We start from the raw sequence: 16775 nt of genomic DNA, 5'->3' as shown, positions 1-16775 counted from the left end.
CGGGTGGAGCAGCTGGCAAGGCCCACGGGTTACGCAAGGGCAGACTGGCCTCCAACTGAGGCTGTGTCAGAAGTTAGTAGAGGGTTAGGACGAGACAGGCAGCTGATCAGATTCGAGAAGACAGACAATGGTCTAGGGCAGCAACCATGATAGATCAAGCCCAGAGAAAGAGGGCTGAAGTTCAACAAGCTGGAGGGGATCTAGTAGAAGTCAGGGACCTGGAGAATTGCCCAGGGATACACCTCACTGAGAGCATTTGACTTGGACTGAAGGCTTTTAACCCTGAAGTTCCAAAGGACTTTCTGATTATTAGAGGAAGCTCATCTCTTTATGACAGGCTTAGCCAAGGTGAGCCGGGGGTCATCCTTATCCCCTCCATAAACTTGAGGTCTGCTCATCTACTCATCACTGGGTCTGGCAGGCCAGTCAGGGTAGAGCAGAGTCACTCTCCTTTCATGGAGCTGCGACCAACGAAAGATGTAAGAATGAATCTTCTCGAAAGGCCTCAGCAAAGGGATAATCATGGGAGATAAAAACAACCTTAGCTAGTTACAGCAGCTCCAAACAACTAAGCATTAAGTTTTAAACAATTATGGCTTGGGTATGTTACCTGCCTGACAAATGAGAGGCTTGGGAATGTCCCAACATCTTGTACTTTCATATTTTATTTTGTACACTTAGTGTCACACCACTGCCACCATCAATACCAAAGTTGTTCTTATAAATAATAACCTTATTCGAATTCTGGGCAGGGTCTGCTTGCTTCCTGAAGCTAATTCCAGTAATGTTTTTTGAAATCCTGTTTTGATTCTCACTGTTTGTAGGCGATCAGGAGTAAGCCAGACTTCCACACATGGAATAGGCTCATTTTTGTCCCACGAGCACAGAGATAAAGCATGATGACGTGGTGGTGGAGCAGGGTGCCACTCCCAGTTCAGTCTGACACACCTTATGGGAAACCAGATTGCTGGGGACACTTGAGGGAGGAAATCTCTATCAAGAAACCTCAGGGAACCTGGAGGCTGGGCTAAATTAAATAACGTAAAACTGTTAGCAAAGCTGTGCAATGATAAACATAAACGTGATGACCCATGAGGGGGAAGAACATGCATTTATGCACGAAAACACTTGAGGTGCTAGAATCATAGCTGTGTGGCAGCATAAATATAAAACAAAGATAGATTCTTCCAGAATTTCAATAAGCCAAAAGGAATAACCGCCCTAAAGCAACACTAAAACGGTTAGATATCACTAGACAGTTGATATTGTCCGGAATTAGGGCTGAGAAAGTACAAAGGCAGTAGTAAACCCAAACCTTCAACTCACGGGCACAGTGATTTCTGATACTCAATTTCCATCATTCAAATCCAGTCTTCAGAGTCATTTAATTTGTACCTTCTACTGACATTCACAGCGAGGGCATCCTAGACACTCAATTTTCACATTCTTTTTCACTCACAAATCACAAGTTAAATACAAACTTTACTAAACTCAGACATTTCCCAAAATGGTTCGTGAGCGCCCTCTAGTGATAGTGAGGCCAGTTAAGACAACTCATTGCCCCCCAAAATTGTCTCTATGAAGTGCAGATTCACTAAGGATTCAATTTCTGCTGTCAGCTAAAAATACATCTTCTGCTGTTGTTATTGGCACAGCCATAAGCTGAACTTACTGCTCTCTCTTTAGAATCCACAACTAGGTAAAGCCATGAATTAAAGAATATGCAACACAATCATCTGAAAACATTTCAAAGTAACCTTTGCTTGATCCCAACGTGAACGCATTATTTTGGCTGTTGGGAAGCCTTTTTCACAACCGAATAAACATGATTACAAAGTAGTCAAGGAAGATTTTTTTTTAAAATAATATACTTGTATAGTTCATTTCTCTTCCTAACTTCTTTCAGTACTCCAGTGACAATGGCAACTGATGACAATGGCTAAATCCACACAAATCTGCATTACAATTCCCTGATCATTTATTTCCTAACACATTTGGTGTTTTTTTTTTGAAAAGTAAAGGCTTCCACCAGATTCTTTCATTCCTCAGCCCTGTACTCCGGAGTTCTTAAACTGGTGGACCCGGGACAATTGTGGTCTGCACATATGGTCTATTTACATTTAAAATTTCTTACTGGTTGCCAAAATTTAAAAATCTGGATTTCTGGCATCTTATGAAGAAAGAAAATGACCTTTGGCAACATCTTTTCTGCTTCCCCACCTGAAAACATACTTGCAGGAGCCGAGAGGGGCTGCGCCTTTAGGTGATGCCTTGGTTCAGTGAGCCGGTCACAACTCAACCCCCATCAGTCACATGGGTTACTTACCTGGCCCCAAAAGCCTTTGAGATGCAACCCCTGAATTCGTGACCCCTTTCAATTCTTCCCGTGAAGGTTCTCTTTAAAATCCTTATAATCAAGCTAAAAATCCTTATAACCAAGCTAATCTTCTATCCTGTTCTCACCACAAAACGCTACTGACACAGACTAAAAGGAACACGCTATTATAAAGAAAAGTAAAAAGATATTCTCCGTAATGGAGGACTGCCAACACACAAACTAGCAGTTTAGGTTGATTTCAAACGCAATCGATTCCCTCAGACTTGATTAAGTTCACTGTGCATTTATGAATCATGTCTTTGTTTTGAGAGGACAAAACCCTCACCATGGGCTCATGCACAGCAAACAAGCAACTTGTAGGTCTATCACAAACCACCTGCTCACATCCCAAGATTTCTTTCTTGGAACCAAAGCCCTGGAGGCCAGGTGATTGGCCAACCGAGTCATGAAAGAAAAGGAGACATGCACTCACAGGTGTGCTGCTGTCCGAGAAGGTGTTCATGCTGACGGAGGTACTCAGCTTGTCTGAGGACACGGAAGGTGGGGATGGGCTCCTCTTCTCCAGGGGGTCCTGCCGCTGCAGGTACTCGCGCCACACTCGCTGAATGCTGCCAAAAAACAAACAAACAAAAAACAGCGCACACACCGTCACTCCCCAGCCACACACTCGGCAAAGCACAAGGAGTCTGAAGGAATTGGCTATGGGGACAGGGAAACTGACACACCTAGAACGTGACAAGGGAAATCAGAAGACCTGGACTGTCTATGTTACTGGTTCGACTTTTACAGACTTGCCTGAGCTCAATCAGTCTCCAAGAATCAACTTAGTCAGAAAAAGTCATCCATCAAAGTGAAACTAGTTTGCACATGTAAATGTACATGCTTTGATTTATGGGACACAAAATCTTTCAACTTCTCATCCTTTTTTCAAATGAGAATAATAAATAGGCTGACGTATCACTTATTCATTCACTCAATACATCATTGCTGAAGGACCATTCTGTGCCAGGGTCAGCGCTTTGCTCTGGACAGAGACTACAGGGCCGCTCTAGGGGGTGCCATTCACAAAGACCTCAAGGTGAGGGGTGTTCTGTGGTGTCAGACAGTGTAGTCTGCGTGGCCAAATGCAGTGGCCCTGCTCCGGGCACATGTCAGGTAAGAGCCCTACGGTCATGGATTTTACATACTGTGGAAGGAAACTGGTGTTGTATGATAAGTAAAGAAAGAAATGGACAGAGAAGACAAAATATTTGAAAGTATTATGTACTATTCAGAAAATTAAAGTAACCCTCGATTAGGTGGCTTCTTGAGATTTCACCCAAGGAAGCTCTTTATTTCCTGTGATTATTATCCCAAAAGTGTCATCTTCTGATTTGGATAATAGAAACCTCTTCTTTGTGAAAGCTAAGTGATTTCTTTTTCCATTTGAACTAGCTAATAATCTTTAAGATTAAGATCTAGATTTCCACATGTAATCAGGGAACAGGATTCTATTTTCTCCTGGGGGTTAGCCCGACATGGAAGACCAACTGTCAGTATTCAGCTTTTTAGAATAGTTTTAAATGGTTTCGCTGATTCTATCACCATCTCTTTTTGACTTCTGGAAGCATCTGATCTTCTATAATTCTTCCACATACAACCAAAGTCACTAAAGGTGTTTCTGTATAAACAAACTGATTTATTATCATTTGGCTAGAACGATTCAAAGACCATCAGTTCTCAACAGTCAGAGGATACAAAGAACACGTTAATGCTACCACATTATTGAATTTGTATGTGTTCCCTAATTTATTAAGGCTCTGTGAGTTATAATGCTCAAGGAAAAGCCCAGAAGCTACAGTGAAACAACCTTGGGATCAGAGGCCAATTTCCCTGAAACTATGAACCTTCAGCTTCTGGGGCCCTTACTGAGAGGCCAGAAGCTTCTTGCCTTGGGTCATATGTGGTCACTATTTTCTTATGCAATGTCTGCTCAAAATGCACCCTTATTTATTTATTTTCCTTTGGTTTAAAGATTTTAAACAGAATCTCAGAGAGGGTCCTGTAAGATTATGTGCCTGAATTTGGTAATCCCGTTGTTTCTTCTGGGATCCATTTTATTAAGGGAGTATCACATTTTGGCCAGCTGATTTCCACACCATCCAAAGTGCTTGAAGTGTTGGGCAACTCCCAGAGCCCTGCTGACAAGTTCTGCCACTTTACAGCACCTAAAGCCTGTAAACCTGCGCATAAGGGCTTAAAAACGTGTGACATTTTTTAAGTAATTTAAAAAATAGAAAATACTGACAACCCATAAGATACCCACAAGTTTATAGGACTACGGGTATTCCTCTCCCAGCCCCCCCTTTTTAAATCCCTTGATTATTCAGAAAATATAGAAAGAAAATGAAGTAGGCATTTGAGACATTACAATTTAGCTTGTTGAACACCAGGGGGCAGCGTGACACCTTTAAAAAACAACGATGCTGGGCAAAACCCAGGTAAGGTCTGCAAAGAATTTAAAGCATCCCCTTCCCCATCCTAGTTCTACGGAATCTGGAAAGTGACATATCAGTTTTCCTTAAGTCAGAGATTAAAAAGCCAATATTCTTTCCTTCCAAGTAGATGGATATCCTCTTCTTGTTTTAATTGACAAGAAAATGTGATAATATTAAATACGTTTAAAATGCGTATTAAAATCATCTAAGCCCACTCGCTGCCTTAATACAGAAGCTATTTTAATTTTTGGATATTTATCTTACTATCCTTGTCTACATATATGAAAACAATTTTACTTAGTTGAAAGCATACTACACTATATTTCATTCTTTTCTTAAATGTTGGGATCAAAAAAGAGAGGCCAGTCATGTCATACAAGGCTATTACTCTAAATTGCTACATTGTTTATTTTAATGGTGGAGCCATGCTACTCTCTGAATCATAGAAAAGTGTTTACATTACACAGGAACTCCCCTTTGATGACACTGATGTGATGTTCATAGGTTAAATTAGTCTAATATTAGCTCTCGGAATACCATCTCTAAATGCTATTTTACTGTACTAGGGAACTGAAACAAAACGTAGAAGCATTTGTCCTTCGGTCAAAGGGAATCATTTCTCATCTTCTCATCCTAGCTTTACCACAACTCCTACTCACCAGCCTCCTTTACGGCTGCAGAGTAAACCCTGAGCACCAACTACCTTGACATTTTTACTTCTGAAACTAAGCAGTGCCATCAATATAACGCTTTTAAAAGCTGGTCGCAGTAAGGGAGCACATTTTGTGTGTTCCTACATTTTGAATTATAAATAAGGTATAGAAGTTTACTTCAAAAGAGATAATAGGGGGCTTCCGGGAAGATGGCGGAGGAGTAGGATGCAGAGATCGCCTTCCTCCCCACAGATACCAGAAATACATCTACACGTGGAACAACTCCTACAGAACACCTACTGAACGCTGGCAGAAGACCTCAGACCTCCCAAAAGGCAAGAAACTCCCAAAGAATAAACAGAGACAAAAGGTTAGAGGCAGGACCTGCACCAGTGGGAGGGAGCTGTGAAGGAGGAAAGATTTCCACACACTAGGAAGCCCCTTTGCGGGCGGAGACTGCGAGTGGCTGAGGGGGAAAGCCTCGGAGCCGCGGAGGAGAGCACAGCAACAGGGGTGCGGAGGGCAAAGCGGAGAGATTCCCGCACAGAGGATCGGTGCCGACTGGCACTCACCAGCCCGAGAGGCTTGTCTGCTCACTCGCCGGGGCGGGCGGGGCTGGGAGTTGAGGTTCGGGCTTCGGTCGGAGCGCCGGGAGAGGACTGGGGTTGGCGGCGTGAACACAGCCGGCAGGGGGTTAGTGCGCCACGGCTGGCCGGGAGGGAGTCCGGAGAAGAGTCTGGACCTGCCGAAGAGGCAAGAGACTTTTCCTTCCCTCTTTGTTTCCTGGTGCGCGAGGAGAGGGGATTAAGCGCGCTGTTTAAAGCAGCTCCAGAGACGGGCGCGAGCCGCGGCTAACAGCGCGGACCCCAGAGACGGGCATGAGACGCTAAGGCTGCTGCTGCCGCCAGCAAGAAGCCTGTGTGCGAGCACAGGTCACTATCCACACCTCCCCTCCCGGGAGCCTCTGCAGCCCGCCACTGCCAGGGTCCCGGTATCCAGGGACAACTTCCTCAGGAGAACGCACAGCGCGCCTCAGGCTGGTGCAACGTCACGCTGGCCTCTGCCGCCGCAGGCCCGCCCCGCACGCAGTGCCCCTCCCTCCCCCTCGGCCTGAGTGAGCCAGAGCCCCCGAATCAGCGGCTCCTTTAACCCCGTCCTGTCTCAGCGAAAAACAGACGCCCTCCGCCGACCTACACGCAGAGGCAGGGCCAAATCCAAAGCTGAGCCCCTGGGAGCTGTGAGAACAAAGAAGAGAAACAGAAATCTCTCCCAGCAGCCTCAGAAGCAGAGGATTAAAGCTCCACAATCAACTTGATGTACCTGCATCTGTGGAATACATGAATAGACAAGGAATCATCCCAAATTGAGGAGCCGTGTGGATGAAAGGCTGTTGGTGCTGCAGCCAGGAGTCAGTGCTGTGCCTCTGAGGTGGGAGAGCCAACTTCAGGACACTGGTCCACAAGAGACCTCCCAGCTCCACATAATATCAAACGGCGAATATCTCCCAGATATCTCCATCTCAACACCAGCACCCAGCTTCACTCAACGACCAGCAAGCTACAGTGCTGGACATCCTATGCCAAACAACTAGCAAGACAGGAACACAACCCCACCCATCAGCAGAGAGGCTGCCTAAAATCATAATAAGTCCACAGACACCCCCAAAACACACCACCAGATGTGGACCTGCCCACCAGAAAGACAAGATCCACCCTCATCCACTTGAACAGAGGCACTAGTCCCCTCCACCAGGAAGCCTACAGAACCCACTGTACCAACCTTAGCCACTGGGGACAGACACCAAAAACAACGGGAACTACGAACCTGAAGCCTGCAAAAAGGAGACCCCAAACACAGTAAGATAAGCAACATGAGAAGACAGAAACACACAGCAGTTGAAGGAGCAAGATAAAAACCCACCAGACCTAACAAATGAAGAGGAAATAGGCAGTCTCCCTGAAAAAGAATTCAGAGTAATGATAGTAAACATGATCCAAAATCTGGGAAATAGAATAGATAAAATGCAAGAAACATTTAACAAGGACCTAGAAGAACTAAAGAGGAAACAAACAATGATGAACAACACAATAAATGAAATGAAAAATACTCTAGATGGGATCAACAGCAGAATAACTGAGGCAGAAGAATGGATAAGTGACCTGGAAGATAAAATAGTGGAAATAACTACTGCAGAGCAGAATAAAGAAAAAAGAATGAAAAGAACTGAGGACAGTCTCAGAGACCTCTGGGACAACATTAAATGCACCAACATTCGAATTATAGGGGTTCCAGAAGAAGAAGAGAAAAAGAAAGGGACTGAGAAAATATTTGAAGAGATTATAGTTGAAAACTTCCCTAATATGGGAAAGGAAATAGTTAAGTCCAGGAAGCACAGAGAGTCCCATACAGGATAAATCCAAACAGAAATATGCCAAGACACATATTAATCAAACTGTCAAAAATTAAATACAAAGACAACATATTAAAAGCAGCAAGGGAAAAACAACAAATAACACACAAGGGAATACCCATAAGGTTAACAGCTGATCTTTCAGCAGAAACTCTGCAAGCCAGAAGGGACTGGCAGGACATATTTAAAGTGATGAAGGAGAAAAACCTGCAACCAAGTTTACTCTACCCAGCAAGGATCTCATTCAGATTTGACGGAGAAATTAAAACCTTTACAGACAAGCAAAAGCTGAGAGAGTTCAGCACCACCAGACCAGCTCTACAACAACTGCTAAAGGAACTTCTCTAGGCAAGAAACACAAGAGAAGGAAAAGACCTACAATAACAAACCCAAAACAATTAAGAAAATGGGAATAGGAACATAAATATCGATAATTACCTTAAATGTAAATGGACTAAATGCTCCCACCAAAAGACACAGATTGGCTGAATGGATACAAAAAGAAGACCCATATATTTGCTGTCTACAAGAGACCCACTTCAGACCTAGAGACACATACAGACTGAAAGTAAGGGGATGGAAAAAGATATTTCATGCAAATGGAAACCAAAACAAAGCTGGAGTAGCAATTCTCATATCAGACAAAATAGACTTTAAAATAAAGACTATTAGAAGAGACAAAGAAGGACACTACATAGTGATCAAGGGATCGATCCAAGAAGAAGATATAACAATTGTAAATATTTATGCACCCAACATAGGAGCACCTCAATACATAAGGCAAATACTAACAGCCATAAAAGGGGAAATCGACAGTAACACATTCATAGTAGGGGACTTTAACACCCCACTTTCACCAATGGACAGATCATCCAAAATGAAAATAAATGAGGAAACACAAGCTTTAAATGATACATTAAACAAGATGGACTTCATTGATATTTATAGGACATTCCATCCAAAAACAACAGAATACACATTTTTCTCAAGTGCTCATGGAACATTCTCCAGGATAGATCATATCTTGGGTCACAAATCAAGCCTTGGTAAATTTAAGAAAATTGAAATTGTACCAAGTGTCTTTTCCGACCACAACACTATGAGACTAGATATCAATTACAGGAAAAGATCTGTAAAAAATACAAACACATGGAGGCTAAACAATACACTATTTAATAACGAAGTGATCACTGAAGAAATCAAAGAGGAAATTAAAAAATACCTAGAAACAAATGACAATGGAGACACGACAACCCAAAATCTATGGGATGCAGCAAAACCAGTTTTAAGAGGGAAGTTTATAGCAATACAATCCGACCTTAAGAAACAGGAAACATCTCAAATAAACAACCTACACTTGCACCTAAAGCAATTAGAGAAAGAAGAACAAAAAACCCCCAAAGTTAGCAGAAGGAAAGAAATCATAAAGATCAGATCAGAAATAAATGAAAAAGAAATGAAGGAAACGATAGCAAAGATCAACAAAACTAAAAGCTGGTTCTTTGAGAAGATAAACAAAATTGATAAACCGTTAGCCAGACTCATCAAGAAAAAAAGGGAGAAGACTCAAATCAATAGAATTAGAAATGAAAACGGAGAAGTAACAACTGACAATGCAGAAATACAAAAGATCATGAGAGATTACTACAAGCAACTCTATGCCAATAAAATGGACAACCTGGAAGAAATGGACAAATTCTTAGAAAGGCACAACCTGCCAAGACTGAATCAGGAAGAAATAGAAAATATGAACAGACCAATCACAGGCACTGACATTGAAACTGTGATTTAAAATCTTCCAACAAACAAAAGCCCAGGACCAGATGGCTTCACAGGCGAATTCTATCTAACATTTAGAGAACAGCTAACACCTGTCCTTCTCAAACTCTTCCAAAATATAGCAGAGGGAGGAACACTCCCAAACTCATTCTGCGAGGCCACCATCACCCTGATACCAAAACCAGACAAGGATGTCACAAAGAAAGAAAACTACAGGCCAGTACCACTGATGAACATAGATGCAAAAATCCTCAACAAACTACTAGCTAACAGAATCCAACAGCACATTAAATGGATCATACACCATGATCAAGTGGGGTTTATTCCAGGAATGCAAGGATTCTTCAATATACGCAAATCAATCAACGTGATACACCATATTAACAAATTGAAGGAGAAAAACCATATGATCATCTCAATAGATGCAGAGAAAGCTTTCGACAAAATTCAACATCCATTTATGATAAAAACCCTGCAGAAAGTAGGCATAGAGGGAACTTTCCTCAACATAATAAAGGCCATATATGACAAACCCACAGCCAACATCGTCCTCAATGGTGAAAAACTGAAACCATTTCCACTAAGATCAGGAACAAGACAAGGTTGTCCACTCTCACCACTCTTATTCAACATAGTTTTGGAAGTTTTAGCCACAGCAGTCAGAGAAGAAAAGAAAATAAAAGGAATCCAAATAGGAAAAGAAGAAGTAAAGCTGTCACTGTTTGCAGATGGCATGATACTATACATAGAGAATCCTAAAGATGCTACCAGAAAACTACTAGAGCTAATCAATGAATTTGGTAAAGTAGCAGGATACAAAATTAATGCACAGAAATCTCTGGTATTCCTATACACTAATGATGAAAAATCTGAAAGTGAAATCAAGAAAACACTCCCATTTACCACTGCAACAAAAAGAATAAAATATCTAGGAATAAACCTACCTAAGTAGACAAAAGACTTGTATGCAGAAAATTATAAGACACTGATGAAAGAAATTAAAGATGATACAGATAGATGGAGAGATATACCATGTTCTTGGATTGGAAGAATCAACATTGTGAAAATGACTCTACTACCCAAAGCAATCTACAGATTCAATGCAACCCCTATCAAACTACCACTGGCATTTTTCACAGAACTAGAACAAAAATTTTCACAATTTGTATGGAAACACAAAAGACCCCGAATAGCCAAAGCAATCTTGAGAACAAAAAACGAAGCTGGAGGAATCAGGCTCCCTGACTTCAGACTATACTACAAAGCTAGAGTAATCAAGACAGTATGGTACTGGCACAAAAACAGAAAGATAGATCAATGGAACAGGATAGAAAGCCCAGAGATAAACCCACGCACATATGGTCACAGGAGGCAGGAATGTACAGTGAAGAAAGGACAGCCTCTTCAATAAGTGGTGCTGGGAATACTGGGCAGGTATATGTAAAAGTACGAGATTAGATCACTCCCTAACACCATACACAAAAATAAGCTCAAAATGGATTAAAGCCCTAAATGTAAGGCCAGAAACTATCAAACTCTTAGAGGAGAACATAGGCAGGACACTCTATGACGTAAATCACAGCAAGATCCTTTTTGACCCTCCTCCTACAGAAATGGAAATAAAAACAAAAATAAACAAATGGGATCTAATGAAACTTAAAAGCTTTTGCACAGCAAAGGAAACCATAAACAAGACAAAAAGACAACCCGCAGAATGGGAGAAAATATTTGCAAATGAAGCAACTGACAAAGGATTAATCTCCAAAATTTACAAGCAGCTCATGCAGCTTAATAACATAAAAACAAACAACCCAATCCAAAAATGGGCAAAAGACCTAAACACACATTTCTCCAAAGAAGATATACAGATTGCCAACAAACACATGAAAGAATGCTCAACATCACTAATCATTAGAGAAATGCAAATCAAAACTACAATGAGATATCATCTCACACCAGTCAGAATGGCCAGCATCAAAAAATCTAGAAACAATAAATGCTGGAGAGGGTGTGGAGAAAAGGGAACCCTCTTGCACTGTTGGGGGGAATGTAAATTGATACAGCCACTATGGAGAACAGTATGGAGGTTCCTTAAAAAAGTACAAATAGAACTACCATATGACCCAGCAATCCCACTACTGGGCATATACCCTGAGAAAACCATAATTCAAAAAGAGTCATGTACCAAAATGTTCATTGCAGCTCTATTTACAATAGCCCAGAGATGGAAACAACCTGAGTGTCCATCATCGGGTGAATGGATAAAGAAGATGTGGCACATATATACAATGGAATATTGCTCAGCCATAAAAAGATCGAAATTGAGCTATTTGTAATGAGGTGGATAGACCTAGAGTCTGTCATACAGAGTGAAGTAAGTCAGAAAGAGACAAATACCATATGCTAACACATATATATGGAATTTAAGAAAAAAAAAAAACTGTCATGAAGAACCTAGGGGTAAGACAGGACTAAAGAGTGTGTCCTACTAGACCTACTAGAGAATGGACTTCAGGATATGGGGAGGGGAAAGGGTCAGGTGTGACAAAGCGAGAGAGAAGCATGGACATATATACACTACCGAACATAAGGTAGATAGCTAGTGGGAAGCAGCCGCATAGCACAGGGAGATCAGCTCGGTGCTTTGCGACCACCTGGAGGGGTGGGATAGGGAGGGTGGGAGGGAGGGAGACACAAGAGGGAAGAGATATGGGAACACATGTATATGTATAACTGATTCACTTTTTTATAAAGCAGAAACTAACACACCATTGTAAAGCAATTATACTCCAATAAAGATGTTAAAAAAAAAAAGAGATGATAAATACAGTTTTCAATTTCCTTGCCAGGTCAGCTCCAATGTATATTCTCTCATCTCAGGGATGGCATAATCGCCTGCCTCTGTCCTTTCGTTATATATTCTCATCAGCTGTATGGTGCGGTGACTCCCTCCTGCACTCACAACTACTTGGGACTCACAGCTTGTGCCGTTCTGGTTGTCACTGGATGTCCTCACATAGAAGAGTAGAAGAGAGGGCTCTGTGAGAGCTGGCATGCTTAGAGGAGGTTTGAGGGAGTCCTGGTTACTTTAATTAGCTTTCAAGGATGGATGGGATTTAGATTGCTAGGGAGGAAGAGGAAAGACCTCTGGACAAAGGCATGGAAGGGAGGGTACCAGGCAGGATGCAGGACGGTCCCAGAAAAGAGGGGTACCGCATGAGGGTATGAAGACAGGAAGAGGATTCTGATGTCGCCCCGGGCCAAGCTGGGGGAAGAGTGAGCAGTACCTGCCCCTCGTGAGGGGGAACCCCCATCCTGGCACAGTTGGTAGTTGCCAGACCTTCAACTTTTCAAAGACAGTCAGAAATCTGGATTCTTCTGTGAAAGTTACTAGTTCTTAAGTGTTACTAAATAATTGTTAAAGTTTCAAAATACATTATTACCCAAGTAAGCTGGATTTGAGGATGGGAAAAAAGGGTACCATCAAAGAGGACACAAGTCTGAGTATCTTGGGAAACAAAAGCTAATTACATATAGCTCTTTTTGTGTGTATTCTCCCACACAATCCTTACAAGTGGGCTATGGGAAAGGCTCTTTTATTATCATAGAGGTAGGTTTTGCCTGCCCACCATTAATTTCTTCTTCTCTTGGTTCCAGCACCCATTTTCCCTTGAGGACCCACCAACCCTCAACCAATGAGCTGTGGATGGGGCAGATCCTACCCCTCCACTGTAGAGAGCAGCCCGTGTGCTGGGGGCTGAACAACCGGACGGCAGGGACTGGTTCATGGATGCTCACATGGCTCAAGCCAGGCAATGAGAGGCTACAGAGAAAGAAGCCCCCTCCTGCACCTGGAGGTTTTCAGCTGGTAGGATGTAAGCCTAGAGCTGTCCATGATCACTTTGCAACAATGGTGGGAGAGAAGCAATAATGTAGAGAGAGGAGCTTACAGAAGAAGAAGAAGACAAGAGATGCCTGATGACCTTGCTTGAAACACATTAGCCCCCCGGTGTTTCTGTTAGGTGTTCTAATAAAATCTCTTTTTATATACAAGCTAGTTTGAGTTGAGTTTCTGTTACTTGCAACCAACAGTCCTGGCCAAGTTCTGGGGGACAAGATGAGAACTGACTGATATAACACTTGAACCAGTTTCCCCTGTCTCCCCATAACATTGTATTCCCTCCTCATGGTTTGGCAAAAGAGAGAAATGAAGCAGGAGCAAGATGATGGGTTTGGCTTGTCACATAGTGACTTTGAGTAGGTAAGTAGAACCTACTATTTGTTTAAGCCTCTGTTAGTTAAATTCTCTACATGCAGTGTCTGCCCCAACCCTGTATCTTGATACAGACCTGCCCAAATGCCAGGAAAAGGTCCCTGAAAGCACTAGGCAGGTTTTCCACAGCATTTGCCCATATCTCTAGGCTGCTTCCCCTCCCCCCAGTTTCTGCCCAGTTTGTAAGTCCTGGCTTCAGCTCCCTACTTTGACTGTTGGTACTTCCTAAGCATCACAGAGCTATGCTCTGCTGGATCTTCCTGCAGGTTTCTTCACCAACACCTATGACCACCTTGACTTTCAACAACACCCAACTCCCACACAGATGGAAATTTGGGCCACTTGGGTCTTGGCTTTATAATGCTCTTTTCTTTGTGAAGACTGAGAAAGCACTTCAGAAATAAGGCACACAGAGTCGACTGAGTCTATGAGTGAGAACAGTAGCTCTGGGAGGTATTAACCACTCAAAAACAAGAGTTATCAGATTAGCCCGGTCCAGATACCTCTCTTCCAATGAGTCCTATTCCTCCACTAGACTGTGAAGCCCTTGAGGGCAGTGACCATGTGTATAGTGACCATCACATCTATACAGTTCAGGAATATGGTAAGTTGGTGATCAACAGATAAATTCTCCAAAGATTGTGTCCCAGAAATAGCTCAGTAAATGCTCAAAGCAGAAAAAGTTTTACCTCATGGGGAAGTGTGGTTTTAAACAAGTGTGTTTACTGAATTCTTCAGCTCTTTGACTTCGGTTTGGTACTTCCTTATATTTTCTGTCTCTCTGTTGAAGTTCTCATTGTATTTATTCATTCTTCTGAGTTCAGTGAGCATATTTATGACCATTACTCTGAACCCTTTATCAGGTAATTTACTTATCTCCATTTTATTAAGGTTTCTTCCTGAGGTTTTATCTTGTTCTTTCATTTGGAACATATTCCTCTGTTTCTTTACTTTGCTTGGTTCTCTGTGTTGGTTTCTATGCATTAGATGAAACAGCCAGCTCTCCCCGTCTTGAAGGGTTGGCCTTGTGCAGGAGACAAACCTTATCATTCAACCTTGTCCCAGCTCTTGCTTGTCTCTCAAACCTCTGCTTATCCAAGCAACCCTTTTTATTTTTAATAACTCCCAGTAGGTAAGGGTGTGCCAAGACCAGTCAATGTCACAAAGGGGAGGATCTCAGTCAGCACCTAGATCTGGACTGATTGGAAGCCAGACCCTCAGGCAGCAGCTTTCAAAAAATACAAATTTATACAGTCTTGTGGGACCACAGGCACAAGCCCTGATGGCCTCCAGAACCAGAAGGAGATCAAGGGGGTAATATCTCCTGGGTGGCAGCCACAATGAACAGGGCATCAGAGATAAAAACTGGGGTACCAGACACATAGGAGAGCTCCTCTCCAAGAGACGCTGAAGCTCTGAAGTACGGCAGAGGGAGAGCTTGAAGATAGTGCCCACCCTCCGAGGTCCCAGGCAAGGTTTACAGTCAGCCCTTAGATGTGTATTTAATGAGAAGCCTGCCCCTTCACATCAAGACTGAGCTCCGGGGTCTCCTGCCTCTTGCTGTGCCCTGGGAGTGGTAGATATTTAAGAACACTTTCTCCAGGGACTTCCCTGGCGGTCCAGTGGTTAGGACTTTGCCTTCCAATGCAGGGGGTGTGGGTTCGATCCCTGGTTGGGGAACTAAGATCCCACATGCCTTGCGGCCAAAAAACCAGAACATAAAACAGAAGCAGGGCTTCCCTGGTGACGAAGTGGTTGAGAGTCCGCCTGCTGGTGCAGGGGACACGGGTTTGTGCCCCGGTCCGGGAAGATCCCACATGCCGCAGAGCGGCTGGACCCATGAGCCATGGCCGCTGAGCCTGCGCATCCGGAGCCTGTGCTCCGCAACAGGAGAGGCCACAACAGTGAGAGGCCCGCGTACAGCAAAAAAAAAAAAACGGAAGCAATATTGTAACAAATTCAATAAAGGCTTTAAAAATGGTCCACATCAAAAAAGTCTTAAAAAGAAAAAAAAAAAAGAACACTTTCTCCGTTGGTTATAGTCCATATCCTACCCCTCCAATGTCGAGAGTAGCCTGTGTGCTGGGACTGCCTAGCTTTAAAATTAGCAAATGAATTTCTTTCATATAAAGTCTGGGCACTTTTTAAAGGGCTGCGTCTGTGCTGAGCCCTGGAGTGGGTGAATCTGCATGCGGGCCCTTTAACAGATGCTCCTTAGTTCACCACAGCCTCTAGGATCTCAGGGGCACAAGCCCCATTGGTGTTCAAAGCCAAACGTTTTGGGGGCTCATCTCTCAGGTTCCAGTCATGAAAGCTGGGGTGCTCAATGTGGGGTATAATTCTTTTGCTCCTCAGAGAGAAGCTCCGGGTTTTCAGTTCCCTCCCCAATGTGGGTCGTCACACCCGGGGATGGGGCTCATGGAGAGCTTGTGTCTCGGCCTTTCCTACCCACTTTGATGTGGTTTTCCTCTTGTTTGCCCAATGTGAAGGGGTCACTCCACCAGTTTTTCGGGGTGTTTTTGTTTTGTTTTTTTCAGAGGGAATTGTTCCACAGGTAGCTGTAGATTCAGTGTGTCTGTGGGAAGAAATGGTTCAGGATCTTTTTATGTTGCCATCTTGAACCGGAACCTCCCAGAAACTAAATGTGTTTAGAGTGATATAGATTCTTGCTCAGTTTCACTCTCAATAGCTGTGGCCTTGGGAAAAATACTAAAATGTAGTGGCCTGCATTTTGCTTATGCACAAAATGGGAACAACAATAACTTCTTTGTAATTCTTGCACGGAGTCAAGGATACGGTGTTTAAGTCACTTAGCCCCAAACTTGACAAATAGAGGTCCTAGATA

The 16775-nt window shown here is 43.0% G+C and overlaps 1 protein-coding gene across 1 annotated transcript in view; it reads right to left on the bottom strand.

The window, feature by feature from the left end:
- Positions 1 to 2440: 2440 nt before the first annotated feature.
- IQCJ (IQ motif containing J) overlaps positions 2441 to 16775 on the bottom strand; it is a 211612-nt gene continuing 197277 nt past the window's right edge. Inside the window, exons 4-5 of the mRNA XM_067737139.1 lie at positions 2811 to 2946; positions 2441 to 2485 (exon numbers count right to left, since the gene is read on the bottom strand). Of these exons, the coding sequence (XP_067593240.1) occupies positions 2441 to 2485; positions 2811 to 2946 (181 nt within the window). The remainder of the gene's footprint in view (positions 2486 to 2810; positions 2947 to 16775) is intronic.

Source organism: Pseudorca crassidens, chromosome 5 (assembly GCF_039906515.1).
Source record: "Pseudorca crassidens isolate mPseCra1 chromosome 5, mPseCra1.hap1, whole genome shotgun sequence".
Lineage (NCBI taxonomy): Eukaryota > Metazoa > Chordata > Mammalia > Artiodactyla > Delphinidae > Pseudorca > Pseudorca crassidens.
The sequence above is the reverse complement of the archived record's forward strand: the minus strand, read 5'-3'. Positions and strand labels throughout refer to the sequence as shown.